Source organism: Centroberyx gerrardi, chromosome 6 (genome assembly GCF_048128805.1).
Source record: "Centroberyx gerrardi isolate f3 chromosome 6, fCenGer3.hap1.cur.20231027, whole genome shotgun sequence".
Classification (NCBI taxonomy): domain Eukaryota; kingdom Metazoa; phylum Chordata; class Actinopteri; order Beryciformes; family Berycidae; genus Centroberyx; species Centroberyx gerrardi.
This window is the reverse complement of record NC_136002.1, coordinates 21,407,645-21,427,056: the sequence shown is the minus strand read 5'-3', so window position 1 is coordinate 21,427,056 and position 19,412 is coordinate 21,407,645. Positions and strand designations below refer to the sequence as shown.

Sequence of the window (19,412 nt, the reverse complement as noted above, 5' to 3'; positions counted from 1 at the left end):
AAAGTTAGTAACTGTGCCCAGCATCAATGTAACTGAAAATAACGTCAGAGCGGCGAGATACGTCAGTGACTAGTGATTGGTTAGGGGAAAATCAACCCCTAGCTCAAAACTTTCTGGCATAAAAACGTTTTTGTCACATGCTGTACATTAGCCACTATATTTAGTTGCAAAGCTATACCTAACACTGGCTGAGAGAGCATCAGTCAACATGAGGTGGGACTGACTGATCGACTGACTGACCTGAACCTGGCTCCTGATGAACACGTCTTATGCCGTGAGAAAAATAACTTGTCTCCTTACACAAGTTTATTCCATTACATTATTCAGTTTGCATTATGGCAGTTTCATGTTACCTCTTCTGTAAACTGTGCTATCTCTGCAGTGGGGTGTGGAGACAAGTAATGTAAAACACCACGATTAAGGGACCAAGTTTCAAATTTTACTGAAAGCAGCTTGAAGTAAATTTACTGGTGTAAAAAGACTATTTGAGTGTTCTAAAAATACGATTTTGAAATTCATGTTATTAGTCAATCAGTGATTTAAAAACAAACAGAAAATGCCCATCCTCTATAATTCAAATACATTAAACTGATCTTTTGCTGATCACTTATTTATTTTGCTATTAGCTAACCCAGTAGCTTCCCAGGCTAGCTAACTAGCTAGACAACAACCAAGCAAATGCAAATCAATAATACTGTGGAGGGATGGATGACTTTTTGGCAAGTGTTAATTAAACTACTATCATGGATGGTTACAGTTGGTTAACTTCAAACCACAGTGAAACACACAAAAAAATGGCCTTTTCACCTTGTTAGCTAATTTGCCATATCATAACAATCTATTTGACAATAAATACAGTAAAAAAAAAAAAGGCTAAAAAAACCTAGAGTAAACTTAGTTAAATTACTGATTTTGTGCAAATACAAAAAAAGGAGTTTGGACCATGTATAGCAACAAATGGTTATACAGTTGTATTTGGTGGTAAAGTCTCTGCTCTTGAGGATGCTCCTCAAATGAATCCAAGCATTATGCAAGAGATTTTGTGGGGAGTGCAATAAACCCCCAAGTCATTGTAGACATATAGCCTAGTATAAATATCATTCAATAATATCAAAACCACATAAGTCAGAGATAGCTTGCACAAGCGTCCTGTGTACAGATAATAGCAGGAGGTTGGGCTGGTGGAGGCAGTTTTTTGCAGCGTGTGTGTGTGAGCTGTCAGATTATGGTGATTGCAAGAGTCAGCTGATATTGATCAGCTGATGTGCTGTTTGGATGGGACAGCTGACAGCCCGTCAGCTGATGGCATGAGCGACTTCAGTGTTCTGCCTGAACTAACGCAATGCTCCATTTTTGTCACTGATTGTCTGCAAGTCTGCATCAAACAAATGCACCAAATCTCCTCTAGCGAAGTTTTTTTTATGTGAATCTCAATGTCATAAAAGAGTGAGTGAGTGAGTGATAGATAGATAGATAGATAGATAGAGAGATAGAGAGAAAGACAGTTAGACTCCTTTGGCTGGTTTCTGCTGCTGTCTCCTAATCTATTGTGACGTGTGCCGTCCGCTGGCGTTGACTCTCTAATAAAAAGCATCATAAGCACCATCACTCAGAGCCAGCTGTAATGGACCCTAATTACATCACCCTCTGCACAGTTCCATGCGTGAAATGAAAGCGCTCTCCTACGCCTGACACGGGGAGGGAGGCGAGGCAGCTATAGACAAAAAGTGGGAGAGCAGGAGACATAATGTAGGAAAAGGGGTAGAGAAGATATCAGGGATGGGGGCAGGAGACGAAACGAAAGACACAAGGGAGGGATGGAGGAAGAAGTCTGAGACAGAGTGATTCTAGCAGAGGCTAGCAGCACCCTGTCTCACCCTTTGTTTCCTTTGTGCACATGCTTCTGTTTGCTTTACTTTCTTTGTACTGCAGGTTTAAAGCCATCTCTCCTCACTGTTGTCTTCCTATCTCCTTCATTTTACCCACCTGTCTTTACTCTGTCCATTTATCTCTTCCTGCCTTGCTTCATCCTCCCTTTCTTCTTCTGCTCTCCGTCCTTCTCTGTCAGCCTGTCTTTCTCCCCCTCTCCTTCCCCTCTCTCTCTCTCTCTCTCTCCCCATGACATAAACAGATAGGGAAGGCTTTGCAGTCTCATGGAGATCTATTGCTTCTTTAAACCCTTTCATGGTTTCCTCTGTTCTTCTCAATGGGCCTCTCCCCTCAGCCCCTCTTCTCCAGATAAGGGTGATAAGCCATTGGCTCTATGTGTGTGTGTGTGTGTATGTGTGTGTGTGTGTGTAGGTGTAGGTGTGTGTGTGTGTGTGTGTGTTTATGTGTGTGTGTCTAAGCATGTAGCATCTGAAGCTCTTTTGAATACTCAAGGCAAATTCACTTCACCGCTCTCCTCGCTCAAATATAAAGGAGCAGAGGAGAAGACAGAGGAATTAAAGGAGACCGGGTCGCTTTCAGGCCTGACTGGCAGCTCTCATTGCTCTCACTTCACCTTGAAGACCGACGGAGCATTCAGCTTACTCACAAAGCAATTTCTGTTGTAATTTGCTATATGTGTGTGTGTGTGTGAGTTTGTGGGTTTGTGTGGACTGTATGTGTTTGCTTGTTTTAATAATAGTGATACTTTATTGATCCCTGTTCTACTTCCTGACACAGGCTTGAACTCATATGTTCCGGTTTAAGTGTGATCTCCCTACTTACTACACCTTGCGTATGTGAACTCATACGTGCATGTGTATGGGTTTATCTGTATGTGTATATGCATGTGTACATATGTACTTAAATTTTTATGTATATATGTGTGTATGCATATGTACACTACCAGTCAAAAGTTTGGACACACAGATCTTTCTTTATTTTATCTATTTTCCACATTTTAGAATAATAGTAAAGACATCAAAACCATGAAATAACACAAATGGAATTATGCAGTGACCAAAAAATGTAAACAAATCAAAACTAGGCATCAACTTCACTATTTATATTTTTCTAAAAAACAAATTTCAAGCATTTAAGCATAAGCCTTTAGATCAAAATGGCTTTAAGATAATGAAATACATAGTACATTTAATCAGGTGTGTTCAAACCTTTCACTGGTAGTGTATACTGTGCATGCGACTGTGTGTGTGTATGTGTTCTCTCACCACTGGCTGTAGCTGTGTGCCGGGCATCATGGCGTTGGCGAGCTGCATCTGCTGGGCCAGCATGGCCATGTTCTTCTGCTGGATCAGATTGTTCCTTCCGTTGATCTCCAGCTGGGTCTTTAGGTGGGGAGGAGGATGCAGGTACTTACAGTTCTCCCTGGAACAGCGGCCCTGATGAGGGGAGAGAGAGAGAGAGAGTAGGAGGAGCAAGTAGGAGGAGACGAGGAGGGGAGATAGGTAGAAGGGGAGTGGGAAAGGGTGGAAGAGAAAACAGGGAGGGATGAGGAGGATAGAGACATCGAAGGAGCGGAATTAGAATAGCTGTTCCATTAACTGTTGGCCAATGTAAAGAAGTAATGAGCCTTGACCCAAGTTGCTGCCCTCCCATTTCGCAGGCGCTGACCTAACATCCCTGACATCTGGGGCTGCCACTTGGCTTGTCGTAAAGAAGACCGATCAGTTCTCCTTTTCTTTTTTTCCGCCTTCATGACCTAAGCTGTGTGCTCACTGCCATCTCCTTTTTTTTGTCATCGTCCCCCATGAGAGACAAATTAGCTCCAAGAGCAGAGATAAAGAGGATTAGCGTCTATCTGCTTCTGCTAACAGATTATAATACACAGAGCAAGAGAGAGAGAGAGCGAGATGGAGAGAGAGAGAAAATGATGCACTGTACCGATGCTGATACGGATACTCTTACTTTAGAAGTGCTGCTCTTTATGCGATTGCTGCACCGCTGCTGCATTGTTGCTGTAGTCCCAAAGAGGAATTGTTTGAAATTCCACTGTACTAATGCAGTATTCGGTGTCGCATAGAGGCAACGATGCTGATCAGGCCATTTGGGGGGTGGGGGAGTGGGGGGTGGGGTGTTTGGACAGGACTGTAGGGTCCGATTCTAGTGCATGAAGGGACATCTACTGCACAATGGCTACCATCTTAGAAGCAAGTGTGCAGATTGTATATCTTGGAAGTCATGCTTAAAGTCAGGGAGAGAAAGGCGGTTTTATTTGATGGGAGGGATGCGGAGGGGCGGGACAGTTAAAAAACCTGATGGTTTTATTGGTTAGAAACGTATATTTACGCCTACCAGTGCAGCATGAGGTCACCATGAAAGATACTGTGTTTTCCAGGAAGTGAAAGTAATGGGAGTTCATTTCATGGGGAGTTTAATGCTGAATGTTTAGCAAGCAACAGCGAATCCCTATTGATCTCCCAAAATGGAGACAAACGAGTTATGTGTCATGCCTGCTCAATTCTATTTTACAGCATTTCAGAAAGACCAAGCTGCAGACTGTTGTAATGCAGAATAGATGGAGGGTCGATGCATGATTGGAGACTTAGACACAAACATACACATACACACACACACGCGCGCGTATGTGCCACAGTGCCCCATCCAATATTCTGCTAGTGTCTATAGACAGTGCAGTGTGTGTCTGGGTGCTTGGTACTGTGGGTGATTATATTCATCCAGCAGTCGGCAGCCTAAGGGGAGAAGGAGGGAATGTAATTTACACTCTCATAATGCCTGCTCCACTGAACACTCCCCCGGATAGGTGTAATATCTTAGATATCTCCTCCTCCCTCTTACTCGCTCTCTCTCTCCTTCATTCCTTCCTTTCCCCTCTATCCCCTGACATCCTGGGCCCCATGCTGATATTTGCTCACCTCATCATGAATACAGAGCAGCGAAAGGCACAGAGGTGCCGCTGTAATGTGTGTATGCATGCTTGCATGTTTGCATATATATGTGCGCAGAATGTGTGAGAGAGAGTGACATAGAAATACACCCCTCTCTCTCTCTCTCTCTCTCTCTCTCCCTCTGTCTCCCTCCTACCATCAAAATTCTTCTCTCCCATCTCTCTTCTATCTCCTCCCATCTTTTGCCCATTACACCTTTATATAAAAGTCTCTTTGCAGGGGATGGTGCGGCCGACCCTGCCACAACTCTACAGTACCACCTCCCATGGGGTATTAAAGGTTGGCTGACACGCTACTGCTTATCTCACTGAGATTACCTGCTGCCCACTGTGGCCCACTATGACACCTGCTTTCACACCATAACATATACACTCTCTCTCTCTCTCTTTCTCCCACTCTCAATCTCTCCCGCTGTCATCCCCCCCACCTCTCCTCTTTCCTCTTCTTTCTCCTCCAGCCTCCCATCCTCAAGCTATCTCTCCATCTCTCCCTTTATTCCTCATGCAGCCTGTTCTGCCTAGCTACAGCAAGAAAGATAGTTTGCACTGGAGAGCAGCAGAATGCCAAGAGTTCTCCCAGCATTTTGATTGGCTGAGAGCAGAGAGCAATAGTATTCCCAGGCCGCTGATTGGCCTAGAGGCAGACATTAGCAGTGTTCCTAGCCTGGCTCGTCCCTGTGTGACTGTGACTATTGATCAGGGCTAATTGGTTAATGTCTCTTGATTTTCAGGGCACATTCCCTCTGGGTGACTGGACCCTGCATGTCAACTCCAACCATGTGTGTATGTTAATCTGTGTGTGTGTGTGTGTGTGTGTGCATGTACTGTCTACTCTCCTCTATGTACCGCTTGTTAAAAATGTTACTTTAAACTCTCTTTCTAGGCCAACATACTCTGCATTGCTCTGCGGTAGTCGACTTTAAATTAAATTTTAAAAATGTAATATTTTGAATATGTCAAGCTATGACGTGGATAATAACTGGCTTTAAAACATCTCCATTTTGAATGGTTATGTAATGGCACTGTCAAAACACAAGTTCACACACAGTCCTAAGTTCCAAATCCAAAATGACATGTCAACCATTTTAAAAACCTGACTCCTACTCTTACAAAATGATGGTTGGCATCAAAGTAAAGCACGTTATGGGTTGCTATTACATAAGTTAGAAGTCATGAGTCATTGTAGGACTTTTGCTTACAAAACAGTTCTGTTTTGAGGACAGATGAAATTTCACTTAACATTTCCTTCCTATAGAGTTTTGGATTGAAACAATAGAATCAGCAGATTGAATATTGGCATTTTCTTGCATTGAAATCTACTTAAGGGGAAGCTGGAGGGAAATTAAACGACAACCGAAACAGATAAAGGAAACACTGGTATAAACATGGTGCAAAAATGCTGTGCTGAGGGAATGTTTTTCCTACGAAGGTTGTGGTCCCTTCATCTCATAAAGGGCAAGGTCAATGACTTTAACATGATGATCTAGCTGCTCGATCTCTATGAGAGTTTTGGAAAAACGCTGTCTCAGAATCTCTTAGAAATGCTCAATGTGGTTCATATCTCCTCAATGGGAAAAGCTTGGGATATGGTTATCAGCATTGTCATGTTCTTGAAAGAAGTACACGACTAACTTGTTCCTTAGTGATAGATAGCACTGTCATCTTGCAAGACACCGTTCCCATCAAGAAAAACTATTATCATAGGATGAAGGTGATCGCTCAGAATTATTATGCTAGTAGTAATGAGAATTTACCTCGCTCTCTTCATGTTTTATCAGCTGCGTTCGTGAGATAAGATAAGCACCTTGACGTTTTCCTACCTTTCTGTTTTTCACCAATAGCCCCATTATCTGTTGCAATTTATGCACTTTTGCTGGAGTCTACCCAGCTCAGTCCTGCGTGAGCCTGAGGACTCCACCTGTCGTCGTACGCCCTATTCTGTGATGCTAATGTCCTGGCTCCCCTCCTACCTCTTTTCCCTGTTATTTTCCCCCTGTCTAAACAGTGTCAGTACAGGTTAATGGTGAGCGGGTCTGATCCAAAACAGTGCTCCCTCTGGCTAGAGTGTGACTACCAGACTCGACTCAAGTTGACTCTGTTCCGCCTTCACCTGTCTGCCTGTCCTCCTCTGAGACGCTAATATGCTAACAGACTATAGCTGCATCTGCCTCTCCCTCTTGCTCTCTTTTTTCCCCTCTCCCGCCTTTATTCCCTGCCTCTCTCTCCCCCTCCGACCCTCCCTTCCAGAGGTTGGGTGAAAGTCTGGGGCTCCGTCTGGACCAGTCTGTTCTCCCTGCAAGCCCTTGCACCGAACAAGTGATATCTTCTTCTCCATTCGAAGGCACAAAACATCAGAGGCGTGATGCTGAGGGGTTTTGTTTTGGCAAACAGCCAGCACAGAGCCCTGTGAGCTGGGTCTCATCACCAAATATTGATTCCGGTACTCCAAGAAAAGTGCTTTTGCCAAGTTTTGGTTGTAGCATGGCAAACAATTAAAAGAAACTGAAGCAACTGTCAGAGAATATTTCAAACAAAACAAATGCCCCCCCCCCTCCCAACTTTTGATGGTGTGTGTGTGTGTGTGTGTGTGTGTGTGTGTGTGTGTGTGTGTGTGTGTGCTAGGGAATAGCACATTCTGCACTTATAAATCACCTTGGCCTCATTACACCAGATATCTTTCAGCCATATTTCAGCTCCTGGAGACAACCACACACACACACACGCACTCACATACACACACACACATGTGCACACACACACACACTGGCATTTCTTTTTAGGATACTATAACAGACAGTTTGAGGGTAGCAGAATATTATTGAGTGCTACTAACAGTCATTAGGGCTGTATATTGGGAGGATATAATATAATATGTAGGCTATCCCTGGATGCTTTACCAGCTTACTATACATACATATGCACGCACACACATATACACCTAACCTTGAGTTACTTCAATTACCACTGCGGCATTTTCACTGCAGTTTCAGGTATCATACGTGTGGCTGGTTACGACCCCGGCAACAACATGGTTTTAATGAGCAGCCCATAATACTCTATGGCCTGCCTGGACTTCAGAGATAGTGTCAGGTCAGCAATGAACAACACTCAGTCAGGCATGAACTCTTTTCAGGGGGGGGGGGGGGTGGCTAAATCTGCAATAGTACAATAAACCAAGACTTACAAGGAATACACTGCTGTTTTGGCCAGTATTTCTTCAAGTTTATATAGACAAGCAGGTAGTTTCTCATTTATTCTGAAAATACGGCAGAGATGAAACTATCTTAACCTGTTTCCATCAATACAGTATGCATAATAAATATAGCTTGACCCTGTTTCCTGATTCAGTCAGAAAAATTCATCCTCTGAGCAGCTTACAAAGCTAAAATACAGGTCATCGTTCTCATCGAGGCACACAAATCTTTTTTGATTCATTCATTCTGTCTTTTTATTTCTTCTTTTCTGTCTTCTTTCTTTCCTTCCTTTCTCTGTCTTTCTTTCTCTCTTTCTTTCTTTCTTTCTTTCACTCTCTGCCCTTCTTATTACAGCCCTGCTACAATAGTTGTCAACTTGACAAGACAGCACAAACACATTTCTAAACCGTAGTTTAGTATTCTTTCTCTCATTGTCCATTATCCCACTGTGCTACTTGATTATAGGAACCACAGAGACGTTTTCTCTTGCTGCTGTTCCATCTGTCAATTTTCTTTGCAACCCCAGTTATTTTCATTCTGTCCTGTCTTTTATGTTTTTTGTCCCTCTTTTCTGTCTAGTCTCATTTTCATTTGTGTGATCCAGATCTCTGAAATGTGAGAATGCATTTAGAGTCCAATAAAAGAAATGTTTAGGAAGCCCCATTATCATCGCCAGTAAAATCACTTGTAACCACATCTGCCAAGCCAATGGCCAAGGCACTTTGGGTCACATGTTTATGATGGGACTGAGTCAATATTTTCTCTCTGGGCGTGTGTGTGTCTGTGTGTGTGTGTGTTGGGGGCCATATGATCAAAAGCTCATAGTCATTCGTTGCTGGTTTAGCAGTGCTAAGCTTTCAGCTTTCTGAAGGATTCATGTATCTGTGGATTCCCTGAGAATAACACCCATACCAGAACTCCTCTCATGGAGAAAAACAAGAGAGGGAGAGGAAGGTAGACAGACAGACACAGAGAGGTAGAGAAAGAGAGAGGCAGACAGAGAGCGATAGACGTGGAATGTGCTTTTCCTATTAATATTAATCAAAGCAGTCTGTGCCAGTGATTTCAGCACCGTCTTTGCTGGCGGATAACTACATCCTCCAAGGGCTGGACGGCGCACCGCTTTCCACCAGGCCTTTCTGCGTGTTCGCTCCCTTAATCACCCATTGATTCTAAATGATCTGTTAATCTACCCGTCCAGAATGACTCATTCTGACTTAACCACACATAATCCAAAAGCCTCTGATCTTTTCCGCATTTTTTCTCTGCTCTCGCTGTCTGAACTCCCCTCGGAGCACGGCTGCTGCACCGTGAACACCGTGACCAGTATGACAACTGTAGAGCTCAGGTCTGGACAGCCACCGTCCCAAACCCCTGTGCATTATTAATTCTCTCTGAATGTCACCGCCTCTCCCTCCTGCTCTGAAAGACAAGCATCAATCAAGAAAGCACCGTCTGGATAAGGGCTGGGAGGAGAATACACAAGCATACACACAAACACACACATACACACACACACACACACACACACACTGTGAGATATGTGGTTTCTTGTCCAAAAGGTTCCTGTTGGCAAGTATACGTCAGACAGATTATGACATCACACACAGCACAAAGAACACCCTGTCTGAGGACTGAGAGTGCTGCCAGACAGGCCAACAACACACACACTCACACACACACAAACACACACACACACAAACTCCCGCGTGTTAATGCAACACATGCATTAAGCAATACACTCCAGCTGCAAGCCTCTGGCCCATCATGCCGCATGTTAGGAAGTACATTTGACGAAATCATGTTTTCTGTTTGCAGTCAACAGAGAAAACATCCTCTTTGTTTTCTCTCTCTCTCTCTCTCTCTCTCTCTCTCTCTCTCTCTGTCTCTCTCTCTGTCTCTCTCTCTCTCTCCCTCCCTCTCTGTCCCTCATATAGGTTCTAGTGATGTGTGCCACTAACACTATGTGTCTATGTCTATACAAGTCCCATTAGTTATTCCCTGTCATCTATCAAATCTGGAACACCCCTGATGCATTAGTATACTGGTAATAGTCTGGATCATTTAATGACTTTCAATTCTCATTTAACTGGGCAGGGGGGGAAAAGCCTTTGAGACACGGACAAAGATAGATATACGGACAAAAGAATCACGGGAAATGATAGACAGAAGTGACACAATATAGTCAGTCAGCTAGCAGAAACTATGACAGGGATAAAATAGCAGACCGGTCCAAATTAAAATGGTGCTCTAGACAGTGAAGCTGCTGCACGTCACAAATGACGTCGAGTCCACTGAAAGCTTTTAGCCTTAGCGCTCAATTAGCCAAAACACCAATTACAGCCCCCAAAAGCACCACTTAGCCTGGCAGTGTGTTAGCATGTTTTGGCTGGCTGCGGGTACAAAATCGTTAGCATGGGAGGCTAATGATGGGGCGAAATCGTTAGCGGTCAAGGCTAATGACGGCACTCTGCCACTGCCGAGCTCAGCTGTTCCTTGTTTGTCATCCACAGTTATACATGTATGGCTGAAAATGACTGGCTCAAGTGGTCCATGTTTAACATTTAACCGTTTGATTCCCTTATGATCATCATGGGAAACAGCCACCGATACAAACAAGTCATTTATGCTTTCAAAAAAACATTAATTTATGCCTTTTCCCTTAAAAGACCCTATCCTTACATAAATGACATCGATTTGATACTATGATCATTTATGTCATAAAGATGTATGTAAAAAGCTGGATTACCTGTGTTTAGGTAGGTGTACCCTCCACTCAGCTTTGCCAACTCTTTTCCAAGGAAAATAACTAATAGATAAGAGGTTTGCTATAAGTTACCAGATGATGTCATGCGCTAATTAGCATATTCATATATTTGCTAGACTTCCCTGTCTTGGTGGAGGGAGGGCCTACACCGTGTTTAGGAAATGCTGTGAAGTAAGTAGCGCAAATTGGCATGAGCCGTACTGATTTGTTGCCAGATGAGTTGGGAGTCAACACATTAACGTCGTTCCCCATGGTCGTAAAAAGTCACTAGATTTGCCGTTAGTTGCTTTTGAGAAATGAAGTCATCCGGGTGGGGGGGGATTAAAAAGTTGCTAAATCTAGCAATAAAGTCGCCAAGTTGGCAACAGCGCCTCCGCTACATCGATACATGGTGACCGGGCTGCCACCATCACACAGTTGAGACTTGTTCATTTTTTCTCTATTCTATTCCAGTTGGGAAGCATGCATGATTTATTCACAGCTTGTGCGGGATGACGTTCCCTTGCCTTTAAAATATGCTTGAAATGCAGGATGAAAATGTCTCTAGCACGAAAAAACAGGATGAAAATGTCTCTAGACCCCCCCCCCCCCCCCCCCCCCCTCTCTCTCTCTCTCTCTCTCTATCTTTCTCTCTCTCTCTCTCTCTCTCTCTATCTTTCTCTCTCTCTCTCTCTCTGGAGGGCACAGTATAGGTGGTATGTGTTGTCCTGGGTCCTGTGGGAATGTCATTGTGGAATTGTGCAGGCAAAGTCCCTAATTAGCTTTGTTCTCATTAGGTCTACAACACTATCTCCCTCCAGACAGACAAACACACACATTCATAAGCACACGCACACACACACACACACACACACACACACACACAGAAAGAGAGAGAGAGAGAGAGGCCACCCCACAGCCCTTGAGATCTGGCCCTTCTTCTCTATTTCTCTTTCAATTAACCCTCCTCCTCCATTCTCTATCTGTTCATCTTTCTCTTGCTGCCTTCATCTCTCCTTCACTCCCAATCTAAGCGTTCTGTATTCACAATCTCTAAAGTTTAGTCTAATTCAGTTTTATCTCCCATTCACTGTGCCAAGGAGGCAGGCAGAGAGCAGACCCATTAAAACAGCCTTAATGGAAGACTGGTGAACGGGCACACAGGATTCAACAGCTTTTAGGCCTAATTATTTTCTGCCCATCTTTGTAATATTCATTCTGCAGATATATGGGCCTCAGTGGCTGCTGGGAATAGACCTCTTTCTTTTTTATATCTAAGCCTCCCCCTTTTTTCATATCTCAATCTCCCCCTATTTTCATGCTCTCCTTAGATTGTTTCATGGCCACTGTCAGTAAGTGTTCATCAAGAGTCGGACGAGGAAGGGCTTTTGTGAAATTGTCTGTCTCTCTATCTGCAGACAGAGGGAGAGAGAAAGTGCAAGTGTGTGAAAAGGGAAAGAATGGAAGATGGAATTGTCCTTGTGAATGAACAAAAGATGCTCGCTGACGACGACTGGCAACTGTCTTGGGTTTCCACTGTGATCTTCAGCAGGCAGGCCCAGCGGCTCCAAGGTGAAAACAAACGATCCCATTGGCAACAGGCAGGGTGCTGCCATCAAGTTGTGATGACTGTTTGAGTACACACAAACACAGACCAGCACTACCGACACACACACACACACACACAGAAACACACACGCGCATGCACAAACGTTGTTGATGTGACATCTCTATATAATCAAAGCGCAACATTTTGTGCTCTCTTAAGGCGGATTTAGTATCAGGTGACAGTAAAAGCTTTTTTTTCTTTCCCCTCATCTCTCCGCACTCCTGTTGAGATGGATCTGGATCAGAATGTAACAGAGTCAGAGTGCTGGAATGTTCTATTCTATTCTACTTCTGATGAGTCAGAGGGGACGTGGCAGATATCACGCTACCACACCCTGAAGCTACCAAGTAACACAGTGAGAAAAATTGAAAGTCATAAACATCTTGTGTACGATCTCTCTGGTTACATTCATATATTGTACGTGTGTGTGTGTGCTCATAACCATGCACACACACACACCACCCATGCTCTTCCAGTGTAGGGTGTCCCCGCATTAAGCATCAGCAGCTAGTGTCATTGCCTCGAGGTTAAAGCAGATAAGAGAGGATTAGCATTCATTACTACATAAAGTGATGATACCAACCGCATGCACACACACAATTACGCACAGACGCTCCCGATGCACACATATGCTGCACATGCACACACACACACACACACACACACTAAATATACACGCAGCATGCAGACCCACACACATACACACACATAGGGCAAGCAGCCAGAGTTTTCTCTCCATAGCCTGCGTGCTGCAAAGACTAACAGTCAAAGCTACACACTGAGGGAAATAACAGTAATAATAGAGAGCTGTGTAATCCTTTGTATCATCAACAATTGCGGGACTAGAAAATCCTCACACTGAAGCCTTGGGATATTCATGATGAGCTCTGACAATGAGCATGGTTGGCGGAAAACCCCCAAGGCTCACATGAAGAACAATGGAAAGCAGATAGATAGGACAGATTTAGATTTCACAATTTGATATAAGATTTCTTAATTCAATGATATTTTCATTCTGACATTATACTTATCCTATCTAAGAATGTCTGGGCTGTTCAACACAAAGAGAAAATTTGTAAAGAACAGCAAGATAACCACAAATCCCTCAGGACCTTGGCCTTCCCACTGTGAAGAATGCAGCATGCTCCATGCCCTTTTCCCATAAAAACACAGAGAAAGAAAAAGAGAGAGACAGCGACAGTGAAAGAGAAAGAGACAGACAGAGAGAGAAAGGAGAGAAAGAGAGACTGAGACAGTCATTTATAGGTGAAGGATATATTTTGTTAGTGTGATACATCATGGAGAAAAGCATGACACTGTGTATCTTAATTCCCTCCCACACACACTGCATGACGGAGCAGAGGGCCATCACCCCCTCCCTCCTCACGTAGCGCCTTCCGGCTGCACACTCATCCACATCGATCCACATTGATCAAAGTCGGCTTGTACCACTTCAGCAAAGAACGGGGGGGTGGTGGGCAGGGTGATCACCTTCACTAAGCCTCTCTCACAATGGGGCCAGCCAGCCTCAGTGATGCCACTACCATATATCAATGTCCACAAAAGTACAGTGCTGTAGCAAGGCAGCTAAAAGCTAATGAAAGAAGACGTCAAGTTCAGCTGAAAATGTAAACAAATTAAGATTAAGCCTCAAACTAAACAATTCAAAACAGTAATTGAAGTAACGCTTTTAAGGAAAAGATCATTTGTTTTTGCATGAACGCCGGTGATCCTGCTGTGATATCCTCGTCATTTTTATCAGATATTTTGTGATATGTCATCCAGACGAGGCTTCAAATGGCCTATCAGCTGCAGGAGCTGCTGAGAGAGACAGGACAGTGACAGACAGCTTGCTGTAGGCAGACCCAACACAACACAGCTGCTGTAACTCTTTCTGATGGCTGAGCCTGATACCGCCGTAATCCAGTTAAAGCCTTTTGAAGTATCACAACGTCCACAGCAGGCCCTGCGACATGCACTATAACAATAAAGGGATATTACAGACATTCTTCAATCTCTGCGCTCCGAACAGCCGCCTGACACGGCTCCCGCTCACTTTTGCGCTCTTCTCTGTTATTGCTTCCTCTCCATCCATACCATCTATCTGCTGTTCTTTCCCCCTCCATTTGTCCATCACTGTCCATGCTACACCATTTGATGTCTACGCACCCATCTATCACTGTGCTCTCTCTCCTTCGCTCTCTCTCATTGTCACACAATCTATTTCCCAGCTCTTTTTCCTCTTTGGCTGTAATGAGCTTGTTGTCATCCGCCTCCTCTCCCTCCCTGTCTGTCTGTCTCTGTTGTCTGGGGATCACATTCATTGCCTCAATTTTGATGGTGCAATTAAAGATGCAGGCATTTCCACAACAAAAATTGGCTTCTTGGGTCATTTCACAGTTGTTTTTGGTTGTGCTGCAGAAAGCAGGGGAATGCCATGCATGTTTCAGGGTGAAAAAGGAGGAAATAGATGGATTTTGTAGGTATAGGAGCGTCGTTCACAGAAGCCGAATAAACTTCTGTGAAAAGAGAAGAGGGAGAGAGAGAGAGAGAGGGAAAGAGAGAGAGAGAGAGAGAGAGAGAGAGAGAGAGAGACTAGGAACGTGCTGTAAGCAGCAAAAAACATCCGCTCCATAATGGTCATGAAGGATCAATATTGCATGGAGACAAAGTGCTGCTAAACAGCGTGGTTTCTGTTAATTAGCACTTCTCTAATGATCTCTCTCTTTTTTCTCTCCTCCTCCTGCCTTCCCCCAATTTCTGTCCTCCCCTCCCACCCTCACACTTTATTGCTCTCTTCCATTAGAAACCCTTTTTTTCTCAGCCTTCATCACTTCTTCATTCCTCTGTGTAAGTCTGTTGATTCTGTCCTCCCAACCAATGTTCCCTCTCTTACCGGAGAAAACAAAGCGAGAGGAGGCATCCGAGCTCTTTTCATAAGCGTGATAAATATCCCACTCCTGTGTTTGTGGCTGATGGCTCTCAAGGATGAGATTTAATGAACCTCTCATCCAACTCTGATTATTTTCTAATTAAAGGAGTGAGTGATGGGGGCGATGGGTGAATTCATGAATGCATGTTGATAACTGCGGGGGAAAAAATAAAACAACAAACACGCAGCCAATGACAGACGCGGAGACACAAAATCATACTGAATAGAACCTTGTTTCCCGGAGTCCCTCGGGAACGGAGGTCGTTTGTCGGAATGAAATGTTTGGGGCTCTTGAACGGATTGAAAATCTAAACCAAAGTTTGTTTGAAATGTGAAATATGCATGCATCCAGGATAAATGCTTCGATGTTTTTAGTTTTAGCATTAATCTAGCAACAGCTGGACACACTCAACAGAATACATTTGGATTCATATTCTTCTACACTATGCATTAGAAGTTAGAGATAGGGATAAACAGGGTTCTGAAACACATATCAGCAATTTACCTCAATCTCCCTGTGACATCTTCACAGATTTTTTTTTTTTTTTGCAACATAATTACACATCTGTTCTTTGTTTCTAATTCGACCTTCGAGACTCTCACCTATCCCATTTTCATTCCCTGCTCATTACATCATGATTTGACAGCCACAGTACAATGGATTCCACAACGGCACATGCATACAAAATCGACCCAAACGTCCAATAAGCACAGCAGTGCGAGACATGCCCCGCCTCCATCTCCTGTCTGTTGCAGACTGGAATAACATTAGCCAGGCACCAAACGCACTCTAACCTGATTATCCCTACCTGAGGTGAATGCTCATGATTCTCCAGGACTCTACTGCTTCACTGAGAGCAGTGTGTGTGTGTGTTTGTGGTGGAAAGCGAATGCTTGTGTGTGTCCTTGTTGTGAGGCTAAGCTGGCGTGTGCATGCAAATGTGTCTCTGTGTGTGTGCCTGTGTGTTGATATATGCGTATTCATGTGTGTTTAGGAGTTCAGGGTTGAAAGTGAAGGATTACTCTTCAGAAGCGCAGCTGCGTAGCACCCGCACTCCCGAGCTAAGATGGAGAGCATGGGGTCAGTGACAGATAGCGGGAAGTGGAGACAGAGGGACGGCAGGACAGGAGCAGACAGACTTAGGGTGCCGCCAAAGAAGAAAAGCGGGGGAGCAAGCCCAAGTTGGCAGAAGACTTGCTGTCCTGGACTGAATTAATGTTCTGTTGCTCCCACTCTCCATCTACCTCCCCCCTCCCCTACACCTCGCTTGTCCGCATTCTAATTTAAATGTTTGTTTTCCCGCATCACTTCAAAGAATTACAAATGGCGTGCTTTAAAGCGGCGGTTGGAGACGGAGGAGATGGTGGGCTCCAGGAAGGAGAGAGGGAGGGGGGGGAGGGAGGGGGGGAGGTGTGGAGGGGATGGGTGTACTTGGAGAAGGATGGGGAGTTAGTTGGCGGGGGGGCGAGAGGGACTAACAGGAATGGATCAGGCCATAACTGATTAGATATTCTGTTCACAACAGCAGTAGCAGCAGGAGCAGCAGGAGCAGCAGTAGCGATGGGACATCACGACTCAGCACGCCAAGATGCTGATATTACCTTCAGGCTGCCTGCATGTCCAGAGCCCTTCAGCCTCATGCGCACACACACATGCAGAGACACACATACGCAATGCTAGAATATTCTTTCAATCACATCAGGGTAGCACTTCAGATGTCTCGCATGCAGAGTATTTTGTAGTTTGAGGTTGTGTTAATGGTCTCATTATTCCCCATGAGTCAGTAGTAAAAGTAAATACATTGCAGAGAGGATACAATGATTAAAAAGTGAAAGAATGAAGGGTGCAGAACGTAAACTGAGAGGGAGAGAAAGTGAGAGAGAGAGGGATTGTATGTGGTGGCGGGGGGTGGGCTAAATGCTCAATGCCCTTGTATGTATTTTGGCTCTGATGTTGTTGTGTCACGTCTCCATGCTGATGCAGCATGTCTAAAGATGGATATGTGTGTGTGTGTGTGTGTCTATGCTGAGACAGCGTATCCACAGATGGATGTAGAAACGGTGGCCTCTCTGAGGACGGAGAGACATTTAGAGGAGACATTTCAAGGGAGGACTCACATGAATAGAGCCAGACAAAGTTAATAGCCGTTGGCTATGTGTTCACCACTTACTTCATCGCGGTGTGCTAATAAAAGCCTCCTTTCATAATGTCCTGTGTAGGTTGAGCTATCTGAGAAATCTGATATGGTATATCCTGTTTAGTTAGGCCCGAAATATATGCTATATATGGATCTGCACAGCGCTGGATGGTAACAGTTAGAAGGAGTACACCCACTTGCTAATGCTGTTTGAGGCTTTTGGAGCATCTCTCTCACGCTAAATAACACCTCATTACAGAAGTGGTCCAGAGGATACTTTGTACACACACACACACACACACACACATACACATATGCACACACACGCACTCACTCAAGCACAGATGTCCCCAGCGCACCCTCCAGACAAGAGGCTGATGATGCACAAGCAGGACAGGTAGATGCGTCCATCATTGAGGTACGATCTCTCCCTGATGGTCGGCCACAGAGAAATACAACCCTGTCAGAGCTGCAGACAAACAAATATCTCCCCCAAAAAAGATGAAAAGCAATAAAGAAAAAGATAGAAGTCACTGCGTGTGAAATGGAAATGAAAGTGTCTGGGATGCCTGGGAGAAGAAAAAAAAAGGGAAGGGGAGGTGTGGGATGGGTTGGGTAGAGACAGATTAACAGAGGTAATGAGAGGAGAGGATGAGAGCGAGGAGCATGACAGTAGCATACCGATACAGGGCAGATTAACACTGCTGGAGTACGTTTCCCTTTCAAAGAGTTCTTATCCGATATACCGCATCCCTCTGTGCACTGCTCACATGCACATGCACGCGTGCGCGCCCACACGCACACACAGACAGACACACACACACAAACAAACACACACATACACCTCTACCTCTACTTTCTACTGGGCTCTCATCTCAATACATATTGCCTTCCCTATTCTCTTGTTATCTCTTCACTTTCCTTGCTCTCTCTCTCTCTCTCTCTCTCCCTCTCTCTCTCTCTCTCCCCTCTCTCACATACATTTTCTTTGTGTCTTTTCAAGGGCTCTGAAATATTTGGGTCACCATATATTCCCAGTGTTGCATAGCTCGTATTTGAGTAGGTATACCTGTACAATATGAAAACGTATGTGTGTGTGTGTGTGTGTGTGTGTATGGTGTACTCTGCAAAATCCAGCCTATGACCATTAATCATTCGGACAGGAATCGGTTTTGTATTCAAGTCTAAGAGTGCCAGTCCTAACTCGCACACCGTGCCCACTGTTAAGTATTAACACATACCACTAACATATTCCCAAGCATATTACATTGACAGAAACGCTTGGATTTTACAAGACATACATTGAAATTACATTTACATTACATTACGTCATTTAGCAGACGCTTTTGTCCAAAGCGACTTACAATAAGTACATTTTGTCAACAGTAGTGAAACCAACTGTGCATCACAGTCTTCATCAGCTAAGACTTTTAATAGGAATAAGTAGCATTTGTTGAATTTTTTTTTTTTTTTTTTAAAGTTTAAGAAGGGTAAGAAGATAGGTTAGTTCAAGAAGAGATGTGTCTTTAGTCTCCGCCGAAAGATGGACAGTGATTCGGCTGTTCTGACAGAAGGGGGGAGCTCGTTCCACCATTGTGGATATTGGTTTAGTGGTTTGATTTTTGTTGAGTCAGGCTCATGGTTTGTGTGTGCACATCAGTGACTGTACAAGAGCTGTTGTTTTGTTTTTTTGGGAATTTTCCATTTTAGGGACCAAATATAAAAAAATCATCTTACATTTTAAATATACTCCAGTGTTGATTTGTGTGTGTGTGTGTGTGTGTGTGTGTGTGTGTGTGTGTGTGTGTGTGTGTTATGAGTCATTATATGCAATGGGGAGTTACAGCTACACCATGCCATTTACCAAAGATATACTCCAGCCATGCTGATAACAAAAATGGATCTGGTTTCCATGCTTTTGTGGTAACTAAGGAGCTAGTT

At 44.1% G+C, this 19,412-nt stretch overlaps 1 protein-coding gene across 5 annotated transcripts in view; it reads right to left on the bottom strand.

Annotated features, from left to right (window-relative positions):
- LOC139933732 (muscleblind-like protein 1) overlaps window positions 1-19,412 on the bottom strand; it is a 60,279-nt gene that overhangs the window by 16,066 nt on the left and 24,801 nt on the right. For all 5 annotated transcript variants that reach the window (XM_078284304.1, XM_071927922.2, XM_078284306.1 and 2 more), the window contains exon 3: window positions 3,156-3,326. In XM_078284304.1, the coding sequence (XP_078140430.1) occupies window positions 3,156-3,326 (171 nt within the window). The remainder of the gene's footprint in view (window positions 1-3,155; window positions 3,327-19,412) is intronic.